The sequence below is a fragment of the Streptopelia decaocto genome, assembly GCF_964273445.1.
Source record: "Streptopelia decaocto genome assembly, chromosome: Z".
NCBI classification, from domain to species: domain Eukaryota; kingdom Metazoa; phylum Chordata; class Aves; order Columbiformes; family Columbidae; genus Streptopelia; species Streptopelia decaocto.
In genome coordinates this window covers 68,461,418-68,487,468 of record NC_138657.1, presented here as the reverse complement: position 1 = coordinate 68,487,468, position 26,051 = coordinate 68,461,418, and the positions used below count along the sequence as shown (strand labels likewise).

Below are 26,051 nucleotides of genomic sequence, written 5' to 3'. Positions count from 1 at the left end.
ATCTCCTTACACAAACTATGCATTATCTGCTCTGTGTTTCTGCTTAAACTGTATGTCAAAACCTTATTTAATATAAATTCATTGATACATTCAGAACAAATGTGTCTATAAACTTGCTTATTGAACTGTTGAACAGTTGCATCAGTTTATTCTATTAGCTTACAAAATTATGCATTTTGAGAGATTGTATGTAGAATGTTCTTTACTAAGCAGCAAATTGAGTATTAGTTCCTGAAAGTACTGCATGCTGCTTGTGATGCGTAAGAGCTGGTGTAAGAAGACAATCTCACAGTACTGTGTAATTAGCATTGTAGGAAAAAATAAAGTCTTCACCTTAATATTTGGGCATGAATGCACAGTCACTAGGTGTGTGAATACAAGAGTTCAGTAGTACTTTTTTCTATTTTTATTTAGCATTGGCAGTCCCGACTAGCATCTCTGTCTCCTAGCATAGAAGCACAAAGGGTTTTTTTCAGAGCAAGGATCTACATAACAGAGTAAACCTTTAGAATTTATATTAAATTGTTAAATGTGGTTACTAGATATCTTATAAAGCCTCTGCGAGCAGTTTTAAACATTTTGCATTCTTTCTGTGATCTACCAATGCTGATACAGAGTAGGCTGAGGTAATATTGTATATGGAACATACTTCAAATGTTTCCTGTGTATTTTGCAATTTTTCAGTAAAGATTAAGAAATAAAAAGCATGGCTTTCAGGGTTTCAGGTTCAGTCGGTCTGAAATCAGGACAAAGATACATGAAAATTCAGTATTCATACCTATTTTACTAGCTACTGCTGAGATGTCACAGCTGGGGATCTCCTTCTTGAATTTAGGATACTGAGTCTCTGAGTTAAAAAGACACTTGCTACTGTAACCTAGAGCACTGTGCACTTCAAGTCATCCATGTTGTTAGTGTGGCTTTTTGCTAGACAACATAGTATTTGTGAAAAAATAACACTGCACTTTTTCATTTAGTAGAAGTTACGCACCCTCTGTACTTACTTCTCTACCAAGTTCTTCAAATCCAATTAGTATTCTCTAGGGCCAAATAAAAGCTTTTATCATAGGAAATTTCATTTCTTCATCTCTTTTAATAGTGAAATATTCTAAGGAAAGGTAGTGTGTTTAGTGTGAAAAGGTACGCACCTCCAATTTTGTTTTACAGTGTCAAATTATTGTATTGATGTCAACTTTGTAGAGCAGTCAGAGGGAAAGCACAGGCAAATTCAGCAGTAAAAGAACAAATTGACAAGAATTCTGAAGTGTCCAAGATAGGAGACTAGAAATACAGACCAGTAGTGATGTTAGTTATGGTTACTGCTTCTATTATATTCATTTCATTAACTCAGAATCACATAACGTTGAGAATTAGAAAGATTTGGAAGGTAAAGTGAGGTTTCATCCTTCTAAGAATGAAGTGGAAACATCCAGTGTGGGAAGGAAATAATAGAAAAAAAGTCTTACAACTGTCAGTGTTGCTTACAATTCTAGGCCTAAATGCCTTTGAAGGAAATACTTCAAAATCTCCCATGACTGTGTAGGCCTTCTCCAATCTGTATTATTTGTGGGCTGGCATACTAAGTTAGATGGTGGGCTGCTTTCTGAAATACTGAATTTTGACAACAAAGTAAACTAAAAAGGTAATGCATAAGAAAGTATTTTAGTTTATTTCAGTATATTCTAGTTGTAGTTCTTAGCAGAATTTACTTCTTACTTATATCTGTAAAACTAAGAATGAATGTGAAATGAAGTACTGAGAAGGGCTGTTTTATTGCATTGACTAAAAACAATTTATGGTAAAGTTTTCTAGATATAGGCAATTATTTTATTTAATTCTCTTCTGCATATCTGAAATTTCTCTTTGTACAATGGTGTCCTTTATACCAGATTATATGGGCTCCCTCTGGTGGCTGATTTCTGTCACCTGAAGTAGTCATATACAGGGACTTCTTCAGTTTAATACTGCTTTTCTAGTACAAATAATGTTTATTTCAGGCAGTAATGCTTTGTGAAGTTTTTTTAAACTTCATTTATGGACTTATTTACAACGGCTTTTTTAAAATAAACTGCTACCTAAGTAACTTGTTGGCTTTATCACCTACTTCTTATGATTTAACTTTAAGTATCCTTTAAAATTTTAGTTTAGTTTTTAGTTTACATTTTTTAGTAATACAGTATTTAAAGAAGTTGTATTCATTATTTGTTTTCTTACTTCCATCCAGCATAAGAAAAATAGCCACGAACATCCAGTTGCAAATCTTGTAATTTGAAGTGAAAAAAAAAAAAATCACTTAAATGTAAAACATTCAAAACCAGAAAGAGAGCTGGCAGGATATGCAATAACTGGTCAGACTTCAGGTCAGAATTTAATGTATTATCTGAACCATTTCTAGCATTCAGACAGAGATGTACAGGCGTGAGGAGTGGATCTGTGTGAACCTCATGAGATTCAACAAGATCAAGTGCAAGATCCTACACCTGGGTCAGGGCAACACCCAAGATCCGTACAGGCTGGGGAATGAAGGGATTGAGAGCAGCCCTGCGGAGAAGGACTTGGGGGCACTGGTGGGTGAAAGCTTGAACATAAGCCAGCAATGTGTGCTTGCAGCTCAGAAGGCAAATCATATCCTGGGCTGCATCAAAAGGAACCTGGCCAGCAGGTGGAGGGAGGTGATTCTGCTCATCTTACTCCAGTCTGGTGAGACCCCACCTGGAGTCCTGTGTCCAGCTCTGCAGCCCTCAGTACAGGAAAGACATGGACCTGTTGGAGAGGGGCCAGAGGAGGCCACAAAAATGATCAAAGTGTTGGAGCACACCTCCTATGAGGACAGGCTGAGGAAGTTGGGGTTGTTCAGCCTGGAGAAGAGGAGGCTCTGGGGAGACCTTATTGCCATCTTCCTACCTAAAGGGGGCTTATGAAAAGATAGTGACAGACCTTTCAGTGGGGCCTGTTGTGATAGGACAAGAAGTAATATTTTTAAACTAAAGGAGGGAAGATTCAGGCTAGGCATAAGGAAGAAATTTTTACAATGTGGGTGGTGAAACACTGGGACAAGTTGCCCTTTATAGCTGCTGAAGCCTATTTTGCTTTATTTGCCTGTGAAGAAAAAAAATGTCTCAAGGCTCCTGGTAACTCCAGTCATGGGAAAGTCTAAGATCATGACTGTCAAATGGAGACATTAATTTAGGATTTTTTTTATATATATATATGTATAATTTTGAAATTGTCTCTGGGAAGGCTATCAGGTAGTCTAGAGCTGAGGAGGTCTGTTAGTGATTTAGGACAGCTATGGTGTCAGAATATCCACTGCCTCAAGAGGTAGTGCATGTAAAAAAAAAAATCCCAGCATCCTTGTCGATGTCCAGTTGATCCTTGTCTGTTCTGAGAGAACACACTTGGAACCTCTGTTTCAGGACAGCTAACACATTTTGTATTTTAAGGTCTTAAGAAACAGTGGTTTATTTAGGTATGGCATTCCTACTGAAAGCAATGTGTACTTTTCACAGGCTGCAAAACTGTCGATAAACCATAATGTTTACTATTTGGATGACAAGCAAACAGTTTAATCTGAATTTCTTACAAGTTCATTAATGCTGCCAGCATTGCCTGTGAGCCTGTTACCAGAATCACAAAGCATTAGAGCTTCAATTTAGTAAACATTTAAAAAACAATATTCCTATTTAGTTAGTGTGTTGTGTTAAACTATATGTTTTCTACCTAATGAAGAAACGTACAAGATTAAGGGGATAAAGTAGGGGAAAAAAAAGTTAAGAATTAACCGTATTACTCCTAAGAACTTTTAGAAATAAGTTAGACCTTTCCCAAAGATTGAGAGACAAAACAAGGGTCATGGAGTATTGAAGGTTGCTTTGATGAAAGCTACTAGCTGTTATGTGCTTGAATAGTGAACTCTGCTTTGAGAAAAATACTTGAAACTGTGCTGGGTGTGGAATTTATTTTTTCCATGGGTTTGTTTGATAACATAATAGTTCACAGCATTTATAAAATGGACACTGAACAACAACAAAGTAGATGGAAATAAACACTGAAAATACTTCATACTAATGTTTTAGCAGCTTGGCATGACATCTTTGAGCTTCTCTTCCACAAGGAAGTGTAACAAAGCAAGTATTTGTTTTGTGTTCCTTAAATGATATTCTTTATATTTTCTGTAAATATTGTGAATACTTTAATGCTGCCAACAACTGTGATCAGGTGCTTAAATAGCCAAAAGTGTCACCATTTCTCAAAGCCTGCTCCCACACATAGTTCTACCCATAAGGCTGACTGAGGAATGAGTTTAGTTTATCAACACTGGCAGTACCCCAGGGATTCAGAAAACTGTTCTTTGTAAAGGAAGGCAGACCACTGCTGTATTTCAGAATTTAATGGAAGAAATTAACTGTGGATATCTTTGAGGATTTTTATGAGAAGCTGGGTTTGAGGCAGATGAAGAAGTATTTAAGGGTCCTGAGCTATAGAGCTCGGTTTTCAATCAGAAGCTGCAAGCTCAATAACTGTACCAGCAAATGTGTCTTAATTCTTGTTCTGTTTTATTTTGCCTGCAAAAATTGTGTCCCTTCACAAATAACAAGCCTGTCAAAGCTGATGTGGACTTTAGGAAGTCCTATCTGCCAGCATAAGTTTGTAATTATTGCATATACCAAAGCTGCAAACTTGTTTTAGATTGTGATTTATTTTTTCTTAATGATCTGGAGAGTTCTAGCTGCGCAGGTTTTGTTCAAAAGGTCTCTTAATGCAAGTGAAAGGCTAGTAGCATTTATAAAAATAACTTAGACAACATCTGTAGATAAAACTGGGTCAGAGCTGGTTTTTGAATTATTTTGGACACTCAGTAAGATCCTCTTGAATTTTCTTGCTAGAAACAAAAACAGTTGCAGCCTGAGGCAAATGGTTTTTCTGGTCTGTGAGAGCAAAGCAATGCCCATTTCAGTAACTTAAGGAGAAAAAGACATTAATTAGGGGATAGTCATCAGAAAATGCAGTAGTATGCAGGACAGGTGACACTATGACGATTACAAAAAAATACCAAAGAGCTTTTAAACACCTGAGAATAGAAATAATGTACTGAGATGTGTTTTGTGCTAATAAAGTAAATAAGACCTGTACTTCAGTTACATAAAGTAGCATAACCTTATGTGGAACAAAAATTGAGGGAAAAGTTTGGAGTTTTTGATTTATTTATTGGAGGCATATCTTTCTTTTAATATAGGAAATGTTCTTTGGACAGAATTGACTAGACCATTAACTAAATGGCCTTTTCAAACATGAAATTTTCACAGGAAGTGTACTTAGCAAAATTAGAATGGAAAAGTGTATTCTTTTCCCTGTTTTTTTCTGTCAGAAGATAAAGCTTACAATAAATGAAACTTTCTGAAATCTGGAAATATTTTGAAACCTATTTATAAACATCTCTGCATTGGTTCATTCTTACTATACTGCATTGTTAGGTAAGAACAAAAGCTTGAGTCTTGGAACACAAGGTTTTTGAGGAAAAATGTGGATTTTAAACTAAGGAAGCAAAACACAGGAATCTAAAGTTGTACTTAAAAACACCTATCTTGTCTAATAGTCTGCCTTTCTAATAAAGTTGAAACAAATCCTAAACTGTGGATATGATCGTCTATCTAGTATTAGTGATCGTTAATTTGTGTTGCACATGGTCCCACTTCTAATTAACTCATAATTTCATTGGCAATAATACTGCAATGTGATAGTATGTGATACCAGGAAAAACTATCATTGAACAAGTTCTGCATTGAATTGACTGTCTGGTCAACTAGGTCCATACATCATACACTTTCTTGAACTTCGATGTTTGTTCTGGCATTTGAAAATTAATTCTCACTTGACTTGTATTTGAACTTGTGTGTCCGTGGTGCTTCTCAGGAAGTGCAGGATCTTTTCTGCTTTGTCTTTGTTATATTTTTATTCTTGTCTTAATCATTATAGATCACCTAGATGACCACCTGTGTCAGTAATTCCATTTTAAATGATGGATATTGATTTGTGTGCATTTTGGCAACATGAGGTACAGTGGGCTACACCTTGTCCCGTTGCCTGAATAGTATGAGAGTAGGAAAAAGGAAAATGTCATAGCAGTAGCTAATCAACCTAGCTGCACAGACTTAAGACCTGGTTTGACCATAAAAATGAAATTTCAAATTCCTAGCTTTGTTAATAATGTTTGTAATTTGAATTCTTTATTTAATGTTGAAATGGATTTGTTTTGAAGAGTTTTCTCTATTGGTTACTCTCTTTGAGAGAAAGGAGATATCTAGAAAAACAGTATAAGATATGCTATTACTATCATTAAAATTTGTCCTAAGCCTCAGGAATTCAGTTTCACAGAGTCCCTCTCTGGTATATGGTCTTAGCTGATATAATTCTTCCAAGGATTGTGTAGTTCTGTATCATTTTTGGTAGCCTGGTTCAGGAAGAACAGACAGGAGTGGAAAACCCTGATCTTGTCACATGCATTCATCCTCTTTGCAACCACTGACTTGGAGACTATTGATAATATTTATCAATATGCATGTTTTGTGTCTTTAAATGCTGAGACATATTTCAAAGTCAAAACTGTATTGTCTTGGGCTCCAAGTAGCTCCTTGGGCATAAATATGAGACAGATTTTGTGGTAATACTTAATAACGTGTCTCTCAAAGTTACTCCTCTGGCTTCAACTTTCTCCTTCTCTAGAAGGAGAAAGTTGTACTCACCATGTACTCACTCCTTGTACTCACTATAAGCTGCAGAAAAAGCACACCAGGAAGAAGTTCACATTGAATTGTTTGCTTATTGATGGTGCATGTGTGGAAACTGTCATACACTAATTAATACTTCCGATTTTACAGTTAGGGTGGAGAGGTGGTTAAGCATATATACTTTTCTTTCTTTGCCCACAAAATTAATCTTCTTTTCGAGTAAATAGGAAAACACTTTCAAAGCACTACAAAACAGGAAGATGTTCCCAGGGAGGGGATTTTGTCTAAGTGAAAAAAAGATTTTTCTGTGTGAAAAATTCTGGCTACTATAAAAAGTAAATATTTTTTTCTCATTAGGAAATGTATCCAGTGACATGTCTTAGCCTCTGGCAATTTCACAGGTTTAAGTTCACAACTTAAGTAAGACAGCATAGGCTTCTTGGTTTACAGGTTCAATGTGCGACTGTTACAAATACATGATTCTTTGAAGCAGTCTTTAAAGATGAGGGCTGTAATTCAGCATACTTACATGCCTACTGTTCCCAAATCTTAGCTGACTCTTCTTTAAGATGAAAACTACTTGGATGTGTCTGTGCGTTTTTCATCGCCGCCTACTTGCTTGGCCTGCCTTCGGCAGGTCAAAGACAGACTGTGCAGTCAGGCAAAGCCATTTGTTACAGATATTTATATTTATAGACCAGGCTTATGCAGTTCTGCTGCTGCTTAGTTTTTTTCATACACAAGCTTTCACAAGACTTTGCTACTTTCATTTGATGGAAAAGCAGAGTTTGCAAAGACTATAAAAATGAGAAGTCAGGGAGAGAAGAAGGACCCAAACTAGACATGCCATGAAAGGGAAAGGCAGTTGTAATGATGTAAGTTACTCATTTGGAGAGTCAGCAGACAGCAGAGTGTTTGTTTGTATATATGTGTGTATGTTGGCCAGCCACTTAGCCCATGGATAGTTCAAAACCAGCTACATCTCACATCCTGTTGTTTGTGCAACCAGAAAGGAAAGATGGGGTGAATTTAAAGTATAGAGCAGAAGAATAGTAGAAAAGGATGAGTAAAGGGGCTGGGAGTGGTGTGGAGGATAGTGCTTGGGGAACACAGTGTTCTGGAGATTGATGTCTTAGCTGACATTATTTTGCTGCTGACGGACCTCATGCTTTCATAAATTGCAGCTGAAACTTCCAGTGTCTGTTGTCATAGCAGGTGTTACAGGCTAGTTGGATCTCGGAGTTGAAACTTTCCTTTGGGTATGTGTTTAATGTCTGCTGTTGAAAATTCTTATGTTAGCTGAGCAATAAAAAACATTTTCTTTGTAACTGAAGATGTTTGACAGCTTTTAGGTTTAGAAAAAACTCTCTCCTTACTGCTGATAAATGTCTTACTTGATAATAATTACTTTAAAGCTATTCAGATTGTGATCCTTTTCTACTTTGTTTTTGGTTTGTAAGCCACACAGAAATACTGCCCCTTGAGAGTAGTGTGCTTGAGCTTGTACTCACAGTACCAGAATAGCCCGAGATTAATGTTTCCTTTGATCCTGTGAACTGAGTGCAGGGCTGGAAGAGTAATAACAGAATCAGGGTTAGAATTGATTGCTTCTTTGCTCTCCTTGTATGTTAATTTCTTCATCTAAAGAATTACTTTCCTTGGAAGTGCTACATATGTTGCTACTGATAATTGTAGTTATCTATGCTGCCACTCCTTTATTTTTCAAAAGGAGTATTATCACCATGCTGTTGTAGTTTTTTCAACAAAAAAAAAGAGGATTTGGTCAAGTCTTAAGCATCTGTAGAGGCCATAAGCCTGGGCACGTAACAAAGAGTGGTCAGAAATTCAGTGATTATTGTAGTGGAACTGTGTCTTTGTAGAATTAGGTTAAGGGAGGCTGTTTTACCAGTATTATTTTAGCATTTTCCCTCACCTGGCCTGTTAACAGGCCAGTTGTGTTTTCTGTCTCTTATCCATTTTTTGGGACAGTAGAGCTGACTGAATCCACAAACTAATATTTGCTTGTGGCAGTCTAGTACTAGCACGATAAAGATATCACAAATATGTTGTTTAGCCCAATGATGGTAACAGCTATTCACCTCTTGTCTGCATTCCTACAAATCAGCTGTTCTTGAATTTAGTTTTATTTCTTCTTCTTTTTAAAATCCAGAATAAGAAGTCCTTTTGTGGGGAAAAATAAAATTCTCCTTATCTTTTTATAATATCACTTCTCTTTTTTGGACAGGCAATAAAAATGAGAAGTTAGTGTTAGAAACAGTAATGTGAAGAAACTATATTTTGGTTTCCTGGCTTCTAAATTTGAAAGCTTGAAGTTCTTTGATAAACGTGTCGCAGGATCAGATGATAGTAAGAAAAAAATTGCTTATATGTTTGTGTACATACAAAATTGACCTTTGTGATGCAGCTTAACATCTAAACACTAAAAGCAATCATTTGTTTTGACAGCAGAATTAATTGAGGCTAAAACAGTCGAAATTCCACTTGTATCAAGCTGTTCATTAGGAATTGCTGTCTGGCTTTAGTGCTGTCAGAAAAATAACCCTGTTCTGCTATGATTAAATAGCAGAATGATGGTCGGTCCACTGAATTTGAGAGAGAGGTTGAATAAACTTTCTACTGCGGAAACAATTCAGAAGTGACACGCTGCAAGGGGGGTCAGAATGTGCATTGATATCCAGCTGAGCTGTCAACTGGCACTGAGCCAGGCACGCAAAGCTTTGCCATTTGAAGCAGCATGTGAAGCATATGCAGTTTTAAAAAAATTGTCCTCCTTTCATGCATGATTTACACTTGTTTTTATCAAAAACAAGAATATGGTTTGTTATCATATTTGTAACTATAAGTACAAATTTACAGAGTTTTTTTAAAAGCTTTTGCTTGAAACAGATATGTTATAGTGTTTATATGTGTGCATGTGTCTGTGTAAACTGATTCCTCATGATGGGAGGAAAGGCAGAATTTTTTTGTCTGAGTGTTTCTAGTTATTGAAAATTCAATGTAGCTAATAAAAGTAAATGCTTGGGTGGGATAACATTTCTTTCTGGCATGCATACCCACCTTAAAATAGAAAGGAGACAGTTTTGAGAGAAGATGCAAATGTAAAGCAGTTTTTAGTTGATTTGTTGACTTCCTGATTTGTTTACCTTTTTAGCTCTGCAGGATTTTCCAGTTCATTGTTGTGCTAACTGGGGGCTCTTTTTCAGGGTATGACATAATATTATGTTTTCCTTCATAGTAATAGTAGTTGGCTTTTGTATTTGCCTTGTTTCTTTAAGAATCCAAAGAGTAAAACTTTTTTTTCCCCCCCTCTGTTGAGCAAAATAAAATTATTTCATTGTTTTGACCTTAGCAGAACATTCTCCCAATGTCTACCACACAGAGGTTTTGTGTAAGAGGTATACAGATAGGTTGGAAAACTTATCTCTAGGGTTTTGTAGAGCTAAGTTTTGTCACTTTTCTAGACAGTTGACAACAAACTTGACTGTCTTCATGATAATTAGTGTCACTTTGTAGATAAATGAAGTAGCAGGTGTAAGGTTGTTATTTATAAACTGTCTTCTGTTGTTGCCTAGTGTATACTCTGAAAATACGGTTCTCAATAGACGTAAATACATGGTAGATGCTGTAATATAATTTACAGTGCTATTACATTTTCTTTGTTTTTGTATAAAATAAGTATCCCCTTATTGCTAGCCATCCACTTTCCCTATTAATGTCATGAAATCCCACATACTTATATGCCACTTGTAACAAGAAAAACAGTACATGTATTTCCTGAACAGTCTAGGAGATGCATCCTGAGCTGCAGAATCACTGGTGCTTAATATATGCTAGTGTCACTTATTGTAAGTTATTAGATTAATTAAAACAGAAAATATCCATTTAGTCAAATTACCTTTTGTCTTTTCTGTTCTAGCAAACCAAAGCTTCCTCATTTTCAGAAGCCTAGGAACTGACCCACTCCTGGTTTATTTGCTTCAGTGTCTTGTCAAATAGCAGCTGTCTGCTTCCATGTGTCTGTAAAAACATCATCCATTTGCCTTTTCATCGTGTCCATGTCTGTCTCAGCTGGTAGAATGCTGCGAGCTGCAGCAGCTTGCCTTGGAAAATGCTTTCAGATGATGCTTGGTGGGAATGTTTACATACAATTAGAGAAGCTTACTGAATTTTAATGCATGCTCTCTTTGTAGAATACTCATTAGTATCCTGATAGCTAGGTATGTATCCTTTAGTGACTGAAATCCCACTAGATATCTCATATCTCTTTCTGTTATAAAGCCTAAGTTTCATTTATGCACTGTATTATTTTTTTTCTATTCTGTATGTGTACAGTAACAAATACTTTCAGGTCTACGTGTAGGTACTTGAGATGCTTAAGCCATACTTACTTTTCAATGGATCAACATAACAACAGGCAGACCAGACTGTAAAAAAGTTGTCTTGAACCTGCAACTATCCATGCTTAACCCAACAGACTATTAATTCAGAGACTTTTGCAGGGAATGGACTAGATCTCAGCTATAACTTTTTACTTACGCCAATAAATGTCTTAAAGTGTATTTTTGATTTTTACAGTGCTGCTTTAGTTCTAATATTTGCTTTCATTTTGTGTTCATATGAATGCTTGAGAATAGGCTTCCTTCTCAGTTCACATTGTTATCTTGTTATGAGAAAAAGAACAAAGGAAACCTCAGTGCTTTAACTGTAGTACTGTAGAATATAATTGTCCTTGTTATTGCAGTCAGGATGGTCCTTTTCAGTGCTTTGGGCTACCTACTGACTGCTTCAGTGAATGACTTCAGTCGCCGACATCAGCAGTACTACTTAAATGTGAAACAATTGCTTTTCTTTCCTTGGATGTTGCAAGACACAGTGAATCTGTGTACTTACTTCAGAAATTTTGGCCATGATAATCTTCCTGATATTGAGCTGAAATCCTTGTTGGTGTAATGCCTGTGTCTGTTAAGCACGCTTTTTGGCCTCATAGAGAAGAGGTTGTGCATGCACATGAAAGTCTTTGTGTAGCTGTTAAAAAAAGTTCTTGTGATACCAGCATATGGATTTGCATGTTTTGACTTGCATCTATACATTACACCTGTCTGACAATCTCTTAGAACTCCAACCCACTGGGAATTTTTAACAATACCGTCTAACGATTACAGAATCAGGAATCAGAGAGATAGATTGGTGGTTCAGAGAAGAAGGCTCTCTTCTTTTTTTTTTTTTCCTGTGACAGTACACATGCTTTTGTTTCCATATATAAAAGTACAGCAGACAATGCAGGGGAGTGTCATAAGAAAGTTTCCAAATTCCTTATTGATGCTCTGCTCTCGTAGCAATATGTGTACCTAAGGCTTTTGGGTGGCTAGGAGGCTGCAGCTGCTTCTAGCAGGAGATGATGTGGTCACAGTACACACTTCTGGCTGGGGGATGGTATTATTGCCTCTTTGGGCACAAAGACATCTCCCCACAGGAGACTCCAGCTGTTATGTGGGCTACCAAAAGCTCGTCACAGCTATCCTGTTTTCTAAATTGACTCACCATAGAGCACCACAGAAAATGTCTATTTCTGTAATGTTATTGCAGTTTAAAAATACGACTCCCCAGGCAAAACATGGTACTCTTTACAGCAGCCATGTAGGAAGCAGAACTGTAGGGAGATCTGAAGTTACAGAGCAAAACTCTCAAAAAATTAAAACCTGCTACAAATTTCACTCTACTCAAAAGGCAAAATGCACAAATTTGACTTCGCTGCAGGCAAATAATGCAACGTGTTTTATTGGTGGAGGTGGATTAAATACAAATTTTACAAAACCAGCAAACATTTCTGGGCATTGGAAGAAAATGCTGAATTTATTTTTTTATGTTTGTGGATTCATTAGGGACAGCCACTGGCATCTTGAACTTCTAGATTCCAAATGGTGAAGGGCACTAATAGAAATTTGAATTAAGTAGGAAAAGCAAGTTAGGATCAAAAGATGTTTTTGAAATGTAACTGATTCACAACATTTGTTTTAAGAAAATGCTGTTTTCATTATTATTTATCTTTCCTGCAGTAAAGCAGCTAGTAAATACAAGGCAAGGAAAAAGAGATGACTCTACCCATTTTGCTGAAACTTGAAAAAACTAATAGGTATTATTAAGAAGAAAGTGTAGCATACACATTTCCAAGTTAACTTCACAGACCTTAGTGAAAAGTGAGACCTGCTTTAGTGAAATCTTTTATGCTACTTCAACAGATCATTACTACCTCAGGCAGTTCTTCAATAACTGAGATTTTTTCCAGATTGCATTTTATAGTCTTCCCTATGAGAAAAGAAAACATTGTTGCAAGACTGAAGGGAATTGGGGGGCAGGGTAAACGAGCTTTTGTTAAGTCTAACTAAAAATGCTAATCTGATCTTCATATTTTTGCATTTCTGTACTAAGCATGAATGTTTCTCTCTTCAGATAAAACTTTTATCAATCTGAAAAAAAAAAAAGCTTTCAAAGACTAATGTTAGGCAAGTGAAATGGAGAAAATACAGGAATTTGGATGTGTTGTTAAAGAAAATACTTTGTTTCTTCTTATGTTAGAAGTCAAAGTTATAGATACTGATCTGAAATAAGGATGAGTTTTACCTAAGCCTTGAATAATTATTTTAATCATTAGTGTAAAAGTATTAAAAGTCTGGGAATCAGTCTTAGTAACTGGAAAGGGTAAAGAAAAAGATGGTATTTTGAAAAACTTGAGTACTGGTTTTCTGTAAGAATATGTTTAAGTCTCTGTTGTTTACAGTCTTTTTGTTCTGTTTTTGTTTTGGGGATGAGTGTTTGTGGTTGGTTTGGCTTTTTTTTTCCTCTGGCCAAATGGGAGTATGCATAGAGGCAAGAAACAGAAGTAGTTGAATCCTTAGCAGAGTGATGAAAACATATTGTCTGAAGTGTAGTGCTGAAGAAGTAATGGATTTGTTCTTCAGCTTCTATGTTTTATAGTATGTTTTTTAATTTGTTGCTCAATATATTTTGAACAATGGAGTTTAAATTCCTGAAATAAAATGTTGATGAAATCAGTGTGGGAATGTAGACATCTACAGTTCTCTAAATCCACTTCTCTGGATTTTTTTGCTGGTTTTTGTTTCATGAAATACACATTTCCTGGTTTGTGGAGCAGGCTGACTTTGTTTTACTGTGAATGTGGTGGAGTGCAAAGGAGAAAGGATTGGAGGACCAACTTAAAATGCCCATGTATTTACAATATTGAGTAGAATGAGAGTGCTGTTAGGAATTTGAATTTCATCTTGTTATATTGAATTATTAGACTTGCATTGAAATTATTTAGTAATTGAAATTTAAAGGGCAGTTAATACTGCCGTTTGATATTCTGCTTTCAAGAGCTTCATTTGGAGGCCAAACAATTACATTATCATAAACAGGATATTGATGGGTTCTAGTCCCAGATTCTCATCCTGCTACTAGTTTTACAAGCACTCAGATCTCTTAACTGGCAGCAAAAATTCTGCAGATTCAGTCCTAATTACAATAAATGCAGGTCATTACTTTGGCAATACCTTTAAGAAAACATTAGAAGTCTCCAAAATTTCAAAGAAAGTTATGTGGTAGATTTTTATCTAATGTGTCTAAAATTATTCCATTTGCTTAACATCAGGGAGTATTGAGTTACATTGTCAGCTTCTCAATTGTCTTTGTATTTGTTTGACATAAGGATAATTTTTTCTTATTTGCAGTTTTGAGAAGTGCTTTCAAAATGTAGCATTTATACTGAGTCGAACACAATTTTGAACTGCAAGAGTTAATTGTACATACTGGAGGTTACATTACAAATAGAACCATTTGATTTACTTAACTGCATGAATCAAATACAAATTAATTCCAGTTGTTTAATTCACAATGCTAATGCACAACTAAATTATATTTTACTTTAATTGTGGCATTTCTAATTGCAGCACAATGATTTGCTATGGTGTACTATTTAAAATCAAACTGAAGCTTGTAGTATCCATGTTTCTTTATTTTGAGATCTGTTATTTTAAGACTAAGAGTATGACATATTCATTTTGAAAAGAGTACAAGTGAAAATCCTGGAAAATATTTTCAAGTACACCTTTTATGTAAAAACACCTTAATAATTGCACAGCTCTTGGTTTTATGGTGGATGCTCTCAAATAATCGTAACATCATAACAAAGATAAATCAGAGCACTTACTAGCACGTGTGTTATGGGGCAGGAGTGTAAGTAGATTCTGTATTTGAGGCTTCCACAATTACTTTCTTTCTGGTTGATTTTAACTGAAATTTTCAATATTTTGATCTCTCACTTGAAGTAGGTGTTTAAGTTTAGGGAGCATGGAGGGAGGGACATTCTGCTGCCTTTGGATATAGAATTGGGAATCTTGTTTTGAGATTCCTCCCCATCCCCTCCATCTTATCTGCAATATTCCTATATATAAACTTGTGTGCACTCCTTAAACAAAAATACAGAAGTAGTAAGAACCCCTTTGTCACAATGCTAGCATGCTAAATTTTGTATTTTCTTTTGTGAATACAGTTGAAAGCTGCTGTTTCAAACAGGGGCTGAAGGGCCTATTCATAGTATAGGCTGAAAATCATGGTGCCTGCCTGCATGTGCTCTCTCTGTTTAATTCACACTTGCACAAGTGCTGTTGTGATTGTGCCTTTCCCTGAGTAAGGTCTTATGGAAAATCAGTGTTTTTTCTGCATGTTTTCTCCCCAAAGTGGCTCATAATAGGGTTAAATAAATTCTAGACCCGGCCAGACTGAGAGAATAAGGGTTAGGACTGCACTTTGCAATGACAGTTGCCTGGTACCTTGTGACAAATGTAATGGAAGGCCATAATAATGCATTTCTTTAGATACAGTGCTTAACCAGTGTTCTTCGCTTTTTTTGGTCCTGTTCAGTCTTAATTATTTTTTAAAGGTTTTTTTTTAAATCTACTCTACTGCTGTGTTTAAGATTCTGCATGCCACTTTAATTGTCTAGGTAAATGGCTATGAAGAAGAAACAAGAAGAACTAATGATACGGAGTTAGCAAGAGTGTGAATCTCAACATTAGGGCTGGAGCTGTGCTTTCTTCCTTTTTGATTTTTCTTTATATAGCTCTTGATCATTAAAAAATGATAACTTTACACTGATACTATATTATAGATGCAATTTTGAATGAGAAGAGGCAACTGGTTAGAGATGTTTCCTGTGGTTGTAATAACATAGGAAATTGAATTGTACCTAGACAGTGTGCCCTATTATTTCAGGTTTTCAGTATAAAAGAGTGAAAAAATGTATGATTTTGCAATCTGTTTGATCATTGGCAGGGTAATTGTGCTTTTCTCTTACAACCTAAATTTATAATTAGATTAGCTAGTATTTTCAGAAAATTATAATAGTCGTTTATATATCTTTAATTTGACCTATTGTTTATCTTCTTTTTGATTTATTTAAGGCCCTATTGAATTTGAAGAATGTAACACAACCAGTGCAGTTGAAGGTGAGTTGTAGCATAGTTATTTATGTAAGAATACTGTGGATAAGGACCTGAAGGGTATTCAGTGTGTGAATCTGTGTAACTTTAAAATGCTGCAGTAGACTAAAAAGCAGTTTTCCTTCTGAGAAACAAACTTCAATGAAAATAAGACCTACAACACTTTATAAGCCTAATGCAAAAAGGTCAGAGAATGTTAATGTTTCTTATAAATATACTTTGGCTATCACCCTGTCTTTGCAGGGGGTTGGATTTAGTTCACTTATGACTGTATTGTAACTTAATTTACACATGTGAAAACATGGCCCAGGCTTTTTCCATTGTTACCATGTTAGTTATACCAAGTCTAATGCAGTGTTATGGTCACAAAGCCTTTCTTTGTTGGCATAGCTTGTTTTGCTTAGAGGATTGTTTTAAGTGGCTAAGAACTGCTTTATTTGCATAAGCTATGTATTTACTTTTGGGACAGAGGAGTTGACAGAGCTGTAGCAGCCAACAACTTTTAATTGCCAAGATTGCAGCTGAGACTTAAAATCTTTTTTTAACTGAAGCAGAGAGAATCCATGTTCAGAAACTACTCATATCCCATTTGTCATTGTTTTGGGCTACGTAAGGCAGAGAAGCAAGGGGGAGGGGGGAGGAGGAGGGCCCGGAGTAGCGCTTAAAAATTGTTTTGGAGTAATTTTTGTCTCTATTAAAATACAAGACATGGCTGAGTTTACAGCTGCCTAATTTGAGAAGGTTTGAGTTATTTAACCCTGAAAATCTGTAACAGTGGAGAGATTCCTCATGTGCTGTGTAATGTATTTCTGTAAAGGGGAATATAATAACATTTTAAATTATGTGCTCGAAATGTCAGTAGTTAAATTTTGGAAACCAAATTATTTCCACCATTTTGCTCAAAAGCATGCTGTCAGTAGTATCTTATATCAAAACAGAATTGTAGACTAGTTGGGTCATATGCTTGCACTTAGCCATTTTGTTTGGCAGTCTGCTTTTTTCACCAAAAACTGGGGAGATAAGCAGACGTGACAGCAAGTCTGATTGAATATTTAGATGTGTTTTAATTTTATTACTTTAAACAGGTATGAAAGCAATTTTTTTTCCTGTATTTTAGCTATAGATATCCAGTTTTAAAAACAGGGAAGAAATTACAGAGGGAGGCATGGTTCCAGACTCAGTGAGAGCCAGTCCCTAGACCTGGCTACAGCACTCCAAAAGCATGAACTTGGCATTAGCTGGAAAGCCAAGAGATGTTCTCTTTTTTTTTACATATCCTGCTTCTCAGTAGAGACCGGGGCTTGCAGATACTGGGAACATGGAGGGAAATAAGAACAGGGTGTCAAACTGCAATAGCTGGGAGGGACAGGGTTCTGTTTCTCGTCAAAGTGCATTGGCTGTTCAGGATCGGCCACAGCAATAACTCTTGTTGAGTTCCTGTGAGCAGGGTCCCTTTCCTCAAAATTGATAATACACTTATTTTATGTTTAAAAAAAAAAAAAAAATAGTAGCAGTCTGCATACTCATCATGGAGAGTTGGATGTACAACATGAATCAGTTTTAAAAGACTTATGATATTCATGTGTTGAACCATATAATAATGTAATTTTTTGATTGGTATGTTGCTTAACAACAAATAAGAATAATGTTCCCTTAGTTTGGCTCCATATCTGTCTCCACCCTATTTTTGTATCACTCATGACAGCATTTAAGATGTATTGGCATTCGTGTGCAACAGTGTTTTACATTGCTAAATAGATACCTGTCTCTTTGGTATTTAAATGAAATGTTTGTTCCATAGGGATAAAACCAAGGAAGAGGAAGCCTTTTGGTTTATCAGGAATAATGAAAAAAGAAAAAGATACTGAATCTATGTAAGTATATTTCCATCTTGAAGCCTCATCTTGTGTGAAAACTAGTAAAAGTATGGGAATAAACATTAGCTGATCTTTTAAAAAAAAGAGAAAATTAAAAATAATATTTATAGCAGAAGCTTAGAGGAATGCTGTGACTATGAAAACATCACAGCTATTTAAGATATTTGTAATTAAGGATTTTAAGAAAATAGCATAACTGTATTCTTAATAGTCTAGTCATGTCTCATTCTTTCCTATACATATGTAAGTTGTTCTCCCTTGTTCTACGTTAGAACCTTCTAGATAATATGATTCTCTTGTGTGATCCTAATGAAATAATAGCTCTGTACATGGAAAGGTACTGAATGCCTGTGTTTGCAGAACTGAAGCTTCAATTGTCCTTTTATTAGAAAAATTTTTGTGTACAGTATCAGACAGAAAAATCTTTGCTTCTTCACTACACCACGTGCGCTCTCATTTCTGAAAGACTATAACTTTATCTCATGACTGCTGCCCTTGGTATACACTTTGCCATATTCATTGCGTGTGCTCTGTCTCCCAGGAGTTAAAACTCTCCAGAAAGTGACTTTGAATGAAAGTTCTTAGGTGGATTGGTAGCAGTCTACATATTAGTAGATATGGTCACTATATTCCAATGTATTTTTTTCTTAATTTCTATATGTGTTTTCTCAGTAGAGGTATTTGATTTAACATAAAATAGCTTTCATATCTGACAAACTTGCCTCTGAGAATACTTCTATATTGCTAACATCTGCATACATATTTTTCAAATTACTTTTAAAAAATGTATATCAGCCTTAGTTTTTAATATAATGCTGAAAAACTAATGACCTAAAAACTGCAGGTGCTCATAATTTGCACACACAAAGTGCCTTAGAGCTTTTTATTTTGATGTTTTATTTCAATAATGATACACTTCTGAACCATGTTTTTTCTGCTCTCTGTCATGATGGTTTTAGAGCTCCAAGGTGACGGGGTTTTTTAAGTCATGCCTATGAATTTCCTTTTGTGATTTACTCTTTCTCCCACCTTATTTCTGCATTTAGTAAGCTAAAGTAAATGGTGAGAGAAGTGTTGTGTATATAGTGTGATTTTGGTCAGCAGTAATCTTGAGAATACTGTTTTGTTACAAACTAAACCCTCATCAGAAAAAGATGTTTAAAATAATTAAAGTGTTATAAAGATTTGATGATATCAGTGTTCTAAACAGTTCTAGTGCTCCCTTTAAAAGTAATCCATTTTCTCTGGAAAGTTGTTTATGACACTTTTTTTTGTGATGCAAAACTTTTGCAGTATCAAATAGCAGCAAAAAAGTACGTTTGGTCATTTGCCTTTTGCATCTTGCATTTACTTAATTGCAAAATAATTGCAAATATTTTGATAGTACCAAGTACTGTTATATGATTGAATTCTGTACCTCTTATCTTGTCCAACAAAAAAGTTGTTTTGCCACCACGTCAATTGTTACTCAAGTTAATCTCACGTCCCATGTGTTAAAGCCTCCTTGCAAACCTTCCATCCATTCTTTGTCAGGCGATGAAATGTAATCTGGCCCCAGCAAAAGTTTTAGGCTATTAATAGTAGTTTTCTGGAGCCGTAAAAGGCCCAAAAGCACCAGATTAACTCTTCCCAGGTGTATGACTTTATGTGTTCTTACTCAGACATTGTTTTTCTTTGACCTGTAACAGAAAATTTTCTTAGACACTGAGGGCTAAAAACTGGCTTCTGCACTACCCTATTTCCCCCAAAATAAGACCTACCCCAAAAATAAGCCCCAGTGTGATTTTTTTTCAGGATTTTGGAGGATTCTCGAAATAGAAGCCCTACTCCAAAAATAAGCCCTAGTTACAGTTCATTTAAAAAGTCAATTTAAATAGTGTCCAGGCAGCTATACATGTAAAAAAGTAATAAGTTTTGGAGCAAAAAATTAATATAAGATCCTGTCTTATATTCAGGGAAACAGGGTATGTTAATCCCTTTCTATCTTTATATGCTTATTCATTCTAGTATCTGAATACTTTTCTAAAAGCTACTTTTTCCTGGAGGTATTTTTTTTAACATTGAAAGATAAAATGAGTGTTTCTTTCTAGAAGAAATTTTGGTTTTCATGGCATAACAATGTCATCAGAAAATATAAACCAGCTCAGCTAATCTGAAATGCAAAAAAAAATTTCCTTGCTTTCAACAGTTGTACTGAAATGTGATCCATATTATTTTGTTTCTATATTTACACACAATACAAAAATGAATAGATTCTGCGGTCAGACAAAAGTGTGACTGCATGATATTGACCTCCTATGTAACACATGCCATAGACTTTTACGGAGATTCTTACATTAATCTGTAATTTGTAAATTAACTAGAACATCACAAATAATAGAGGATTCATTATGTGTTTAAGTAAAATAGTGTAATAGTCGTTTATGATATTTTTAAAAAATGTTATTGCTAGTCTAGATTTGTCTAATTTCATCTTAGCTGATGATTCCGTTATAGGCTGTACATGATAAAACTCTATCATCAGAAAGTTTGCTGCACATAGAGGTCAAGTCCTTTCTTGACGTCTTGCGAAATTAAGCTGTTTATTTAGTTTGTGTAGGACAAGCTTACCCGATCTAGAAAAACATTAATGGTTTGTAGGGTTTTCAGTTCATCAATACAGTTTTTAAAGTGTTGACACATAAACCACATGTTGTGTCTAGTAATGATTTTACACAGGGAAATTCCATACACATATTGCTATACAGGTTAGTCAAGGATTTACCTTCTTTTTTTAATAACTGCTTTGCATGATTTGGTTGTTTTGGTTTCTCTCTACAATCCTTAAATTCCCTATTTGCTGAGATATGTTACTTTATACTAGACACATGACCTAGTTCTTTGAATTAAAAGAAAGATCATAATCTAGTGATGTAAAAGCACATCTGTCTAAAACCTGATGTCCTCATTTTCCACTTCACAAACATTTGCGAATTATTGAGTTTTCCTTTGTATCTTGAAGGGATCATGGAAAGTACTGAATGATACTAGATCTGCCATTACTTTTTGTGATCTTTTAGCTCACTAATTTGAAAATCTTCATTATAGGCTGAATTGCCTTCATTGTTGTTTGCCTCACATCTTTCACATTGCTTAACTTTTATGGACTTTAGGCTGTCTCGTTTGAGTACAACCACTTTTTAAAACCAGATATCAGAAAGTCTGTGTTATCTTTTGAGATAAGTCTAATACTTTGTCTTTTTGGGGTGTAAAATAGCTTTTAAAAGCTCTTCTTATTGCTGTGAATTCAGTTTAGCCAGCAGAGGGAGGTAAGACATAAGTCAATTAGGAACTTAGTCACTTACGGGGTTTTTTTATGTGCGGCCTTTCAGAGGAGGAGGGATCCTTCATCTCAGTATTAGTTGCTGAACAGACTGTGAAGAATTTCATACTAATGTTTCCATGTTAGCAAGTTCTCATACCCATTTTTAAGGGCACTATAGTTTTTACATTTAGCCCATTTAGCCTTTCAGAGAAGATTATTTAGATTGTAATTTTTTTCCCCCTCTTTTTTTGATAAGTGCATGTTTAGGTAGTTCAGTTTGATTATATAAAAACAGTATTGTTCAGTTACACTGCCACTTGTGGCTTTATTTGCCAGGATGCAAATTAGAGACAACCTATATGCTGCTCAAGTATTCCCACATTCTGTAAATGTTATTGCTTCTGCCTTTTGCAGACATCACAGAGAATCAGTGTCTTTCATTCTTTTAAAATATCACTTCTTAAGTCTAAGTTATTGTGGAAAAATATTACACTTGTGGTTAATGTGCTTGCGATCACTACATTTCTGCTCATGCCTTTTTTTTTCTTTAAAAAAGTCCTTTTATTCTTTTTATATAAAAAAAAGGTGATTATTAGGAGAGTACTTCATAATTTTTCCAGCATCTCCTAGTGGTTGACTGCAACTGCACTTGACAAATATGAACTAAGAATGAGATTCCAAAAGAGTAAAGCTCTGAACTCCTCTAAGAATAGTATAATTTCTTTGGATACTGTTTATTGTCCAAAATGGTTTGCAATTGCATGTGGACTATTTCAGTAGCATTGATGACTTCTACTTATTGGGCACATCAACCACACAGACTTGACTCTTAAAGTATATTTATCCAGAACATAGTGTGGTACTTCTGGCTTCCCTTAATTTTTATTTTTCATTATGATGTGAGTTTGGTTTTTCAGCATTTATTTTGAATTTTTCTTCTGTGTTTTGAGCATAAACTTTCAGCTTTTATTTAAATCTCAGTAAGTTGGATGTGGATTATTTATGGTGAAAATTCTAACAGAGTTTGAGACGCAAAAGGGACAAATGTAGTGTTTCAAATTAATTGAAAAATATTAAAGGAAGTACAAGAACTGCATTAATAAACTGATTTGTGCATTTTATAATTGTGTGTTTGTTGTTTGTTTGTTTTTAATAGGGAGTGTCCAGATGCAGACTCAGTTGTAAGTAGACTTATTTCCAAAACAAATGCATATGCCAGTATTGTCAAGCACTACAGTCTGAGAAACTCAACTTATATACCATCTCTGCAATGCATTATTTATCTGATAGAGGATTTAGTATTTTAATAACATAGATAAAGTGTTAATTTTGCTCAGTATTAAATATTTAGAAGTATATGCAAATATGCGTCAGTAATACATTTTTATTTCCTAACAATTTTAGTTTTTAAACAAGATGTTCTTGCTGCAAGCATTTACTACTTTTTTTTCTCAAGTTGATAGTTCAAATTCTTTGGCTAATAGATGCTAAGTAAGAAAAAGTTCGGTTTATTTTATTGTGAATCCAACTTTGCAACATCATATTCCACTGCTTACTAATGTTTCCTTTGAGAACCCTTCTATTATCAATGGGATTCTGCTTTACCACTGGTGATAGGGTGTTGAAATGCACCTTTTAATGGCCTGTTTTTCACTACTGACAGTTTCATCTGTGATACGTCTTACAATTTTATTTATTAAATCCAAATAAGTGACAGTTGCAAAATAAATTGGTATGTTAATGCTTTTTTATTTCCTTAATTGAGCCTTTTTATTTAAATATATATGTGTTCTCGAATTATGTGTAACAGATATTGCATCTCCTTATAGCTATATTAGGGAATAATTTATGGAATAATTTAAGTAATTTTTCTGTAGTCTGATTTGGTTTTCAGTTCATTTATTTAGGTGCCAGTTATGTTAAATAATTTAAATTTCCAAGTTCATCTATTTTGTGGATTTTCTTCTTTGTGTCTAGTATCTGGAAGATTTAGTACCTAATAGTAAAACTTCTTTTGAGAAACTTGGTTTTAAAAAAATGTAGTAGAACCATTCTTCTAAATAAGGAAATTTTGCCACATAATAAAACTATATGTATAAGAGCAACCTTGTAAGCATCATCAAGACAGTTATTTTATCCTGTGCTAGGTAACCTTGATATAGAGCAAATATATTTCCTTGGGTACATTTAAAGGAAAGTACCTTTAAAATTATCCATATACTTGTCCAACTTTTCATGGAAATAGTATCTTTTGAGAGTCCAGATTGCATCACTTGAGTGAACTACAACTGGGTTTTGGCTTGCAATGTTTATTGTCGTCTTTGCCTATTTTGGTCTCTACATTTAAAAAAAATAATTAATTAAAAAATTAGGTGTAAATGTGTTTGACATTCTTTCTGGCTACATGAGGCACACCATATGATCATCTAATTTAATTGTTCTGTCTAAGTTAATTTTCTGTCTAGATATTACTTGTATTTGGTTAAAAATTAAGACTTCCTAACTTTGTCTAGCAACCAAACTGATACTTTCATTGCATTCCTTTTTTTTTATGCCCAATATTTTATGAATGCATTTGGAACTGTAAATTGGTCAATCATTTCTTCTTGCTCTCTACAGGCAACAGTTTTATTCTGAATGGTAGAATGTTTTAACAGCAGAAACCATTATTATAATTCTCATTAAAAGTGATGCAGCATACCAATGATGAGATTAATTTCCCCCCTTAGAAACAAGCACCCCAGAGTGCTCTTACATCTTAAGGTTGTTATCTTCTTCTGGAAGGTTCCATTTCAAACTATTTCATTTTTGTCTTTTCTTTTAAGGTTTCCTTTCTATGTCGTATTTCAAACTTGATCTAAATAGGTACAGCTATCTATAATATTATCTCTATGAGCATTTGTTTTGTATTGATCTTTGCAATAAATTACACATTTCAGGAAATTTAAATTGGAAAAATATTATTGCAAAAAAATAAATAAAAAAGGCAAATATAATTTGTATTTAATTGCTAGAAAATGCTGAGGACTAGCCCTCAGAAAATTAGACTTATTTGATGTGTTCCAGTTATTATTTTAGCCAGCTTTGATCACTCACAGAAAATCTGTCTGGCTTTTATATTATTAACATAGTCTTTGTTAAAAGTTGACTTTTGTTTATTTGTCAAGGATGTTGATTGTGTGAAAGGAATGTAAGAGATAAGCACTCTACAGTTATAAATAACTCTAAGTACTAAGTACTCTAACTCTAAGTACTAAATATGTTGAAATTTTAGAAGTTAAGGATCCAGTGAGAACTATATTCAATACTTTATCTACCAGTTCTGTGTGATATTACGAATTTTTGAACATCCATTGTGTAGTCAATACCATTAGGGCCTTCTCACTAATCCAAAATGGATAATGCAGTGTGTTTGAACTTGTTTTCTCTGTTTACAGAAAACGAAACAGTGAGATGGTCCTAAAAAATGTCTTTTTTAACAAAACGGAAGTTGTCAAATTTATCTGTGGCAAGACAACCACTTATGCTCATGGTTTTTGTAGCTGCCAGTTTACATGTATTAAAAAATTGAATTTTCAAATAAAATTGTTAATTTCTATCAAGAATTTTTGTAACTGCAGTAGGAGATTTTTTGAGCTCATGAGTAATAAGGCAACTGAGAGCTGGTATTTGTTAAAAAGATTGACTACTTGAATAAGCAGTCTCTGTTTAAATAAAGATTATAGTATGTCATGAGATTTAAAATTCCTGTGTTGTTATATGTCAGCCTACACATGTAACTTCCATTAAGCTAAGCCTTGATAATTAAGAAAAGTAGAAACTTAACTGTGTGTACACTGAAAAGAGATGGCAACTGAAGTCTGGCTCTTTATTACCTAGAAAGTTTTTCTAAAGGCAGAATTAATTGTTTCGTTTCCCATGCATTTACCATATCTCTAGGAATTGTCTGTAGGAAGATACAAGCTCTAGTAGAAACTTTTCTTTTGCAGAAACAATTACAAAGTTCCATTTGTGTCCAGTAAGATCTGAATTTGAATTGCAGCCCTTCCCTTGGTTGGGATACTTGCAAATCTCTTTCTTCTACTTGACTGCCTATTTTCATGAAGACCAGAGTAATGTAATTATCTTTGAGTCCTCTGTTCTGTCTGTCAAATCCATTTGAAATTGTCCAGTAAGTTCAAAAGTAATTAAGAAGGGAGCCACAGATGCACAGAACATAATGCTGAACCTTTTTTCCTAGGCAACTGGGATGCAAACAAATATATCAAGGCATCCAAAACTTTTAATTAACCTCTTTACATATGACTGTAGCATGATTATGGTTGTATGGTTGTATTTTTATTGCTTGGGACTGATTGAATTTGGAACCATCAAACTCTAATTAGTGGAACCTAAGCGTAACCTCATATTTAAGGAAATTCAAATGTTTTTCTTTTCTGCATTTTGTAATGTTCCGTTCTGGCATATTTTGAATAGCTGCTGTTGAGACTGGGTGCAAGGCTTTGTAGTCACAGCACAAGACAGGAGCACTTTGAATACCTGTTTTTCTTACTTTCTGCATCTCTGGCAATGCAAGGAACTGGCTGCTCTGTTCTTACATGTCTTTTGGGTTAATAGGCACCCT

At 34.8% G+C, this 26,051-nt stretch overlaps 1 protein-coding gene across 5 annotated transcripts in view; it reads left to right on the top strand.

Annotated features, from left to right (window-relative positions):
- The window catches only part of FCHO2 (FCH and mu domain containing endocytic adaptor 2), a 97,146-nt gene that overhangs the window by 31,027 nt on the left and 40,068 nt on the right, over window positions 1-26,051 (top strand). For all 5 annotated transcript variants that reach the window (XM_082074776.1, XM_082074775.1, XM_082074774.1 and 2 more), the window contains exons 9-11: window positions 16,208-16,252; window positions 18,048-18,120; window positions 22,584-22,608. In XM_082074776.1, coding sequence (XP_081930902.1) covers window positions 16,208-16,252; window positions 18,048-18,120; window positions 22,584-22,608 — 143 coding nt within the window. The remainder of the gene's footprint in view (window positions 1-16,207; window positions 16,253-18,047; window positions 18,121-22,583; window positions 22,609-26,051) is intronic.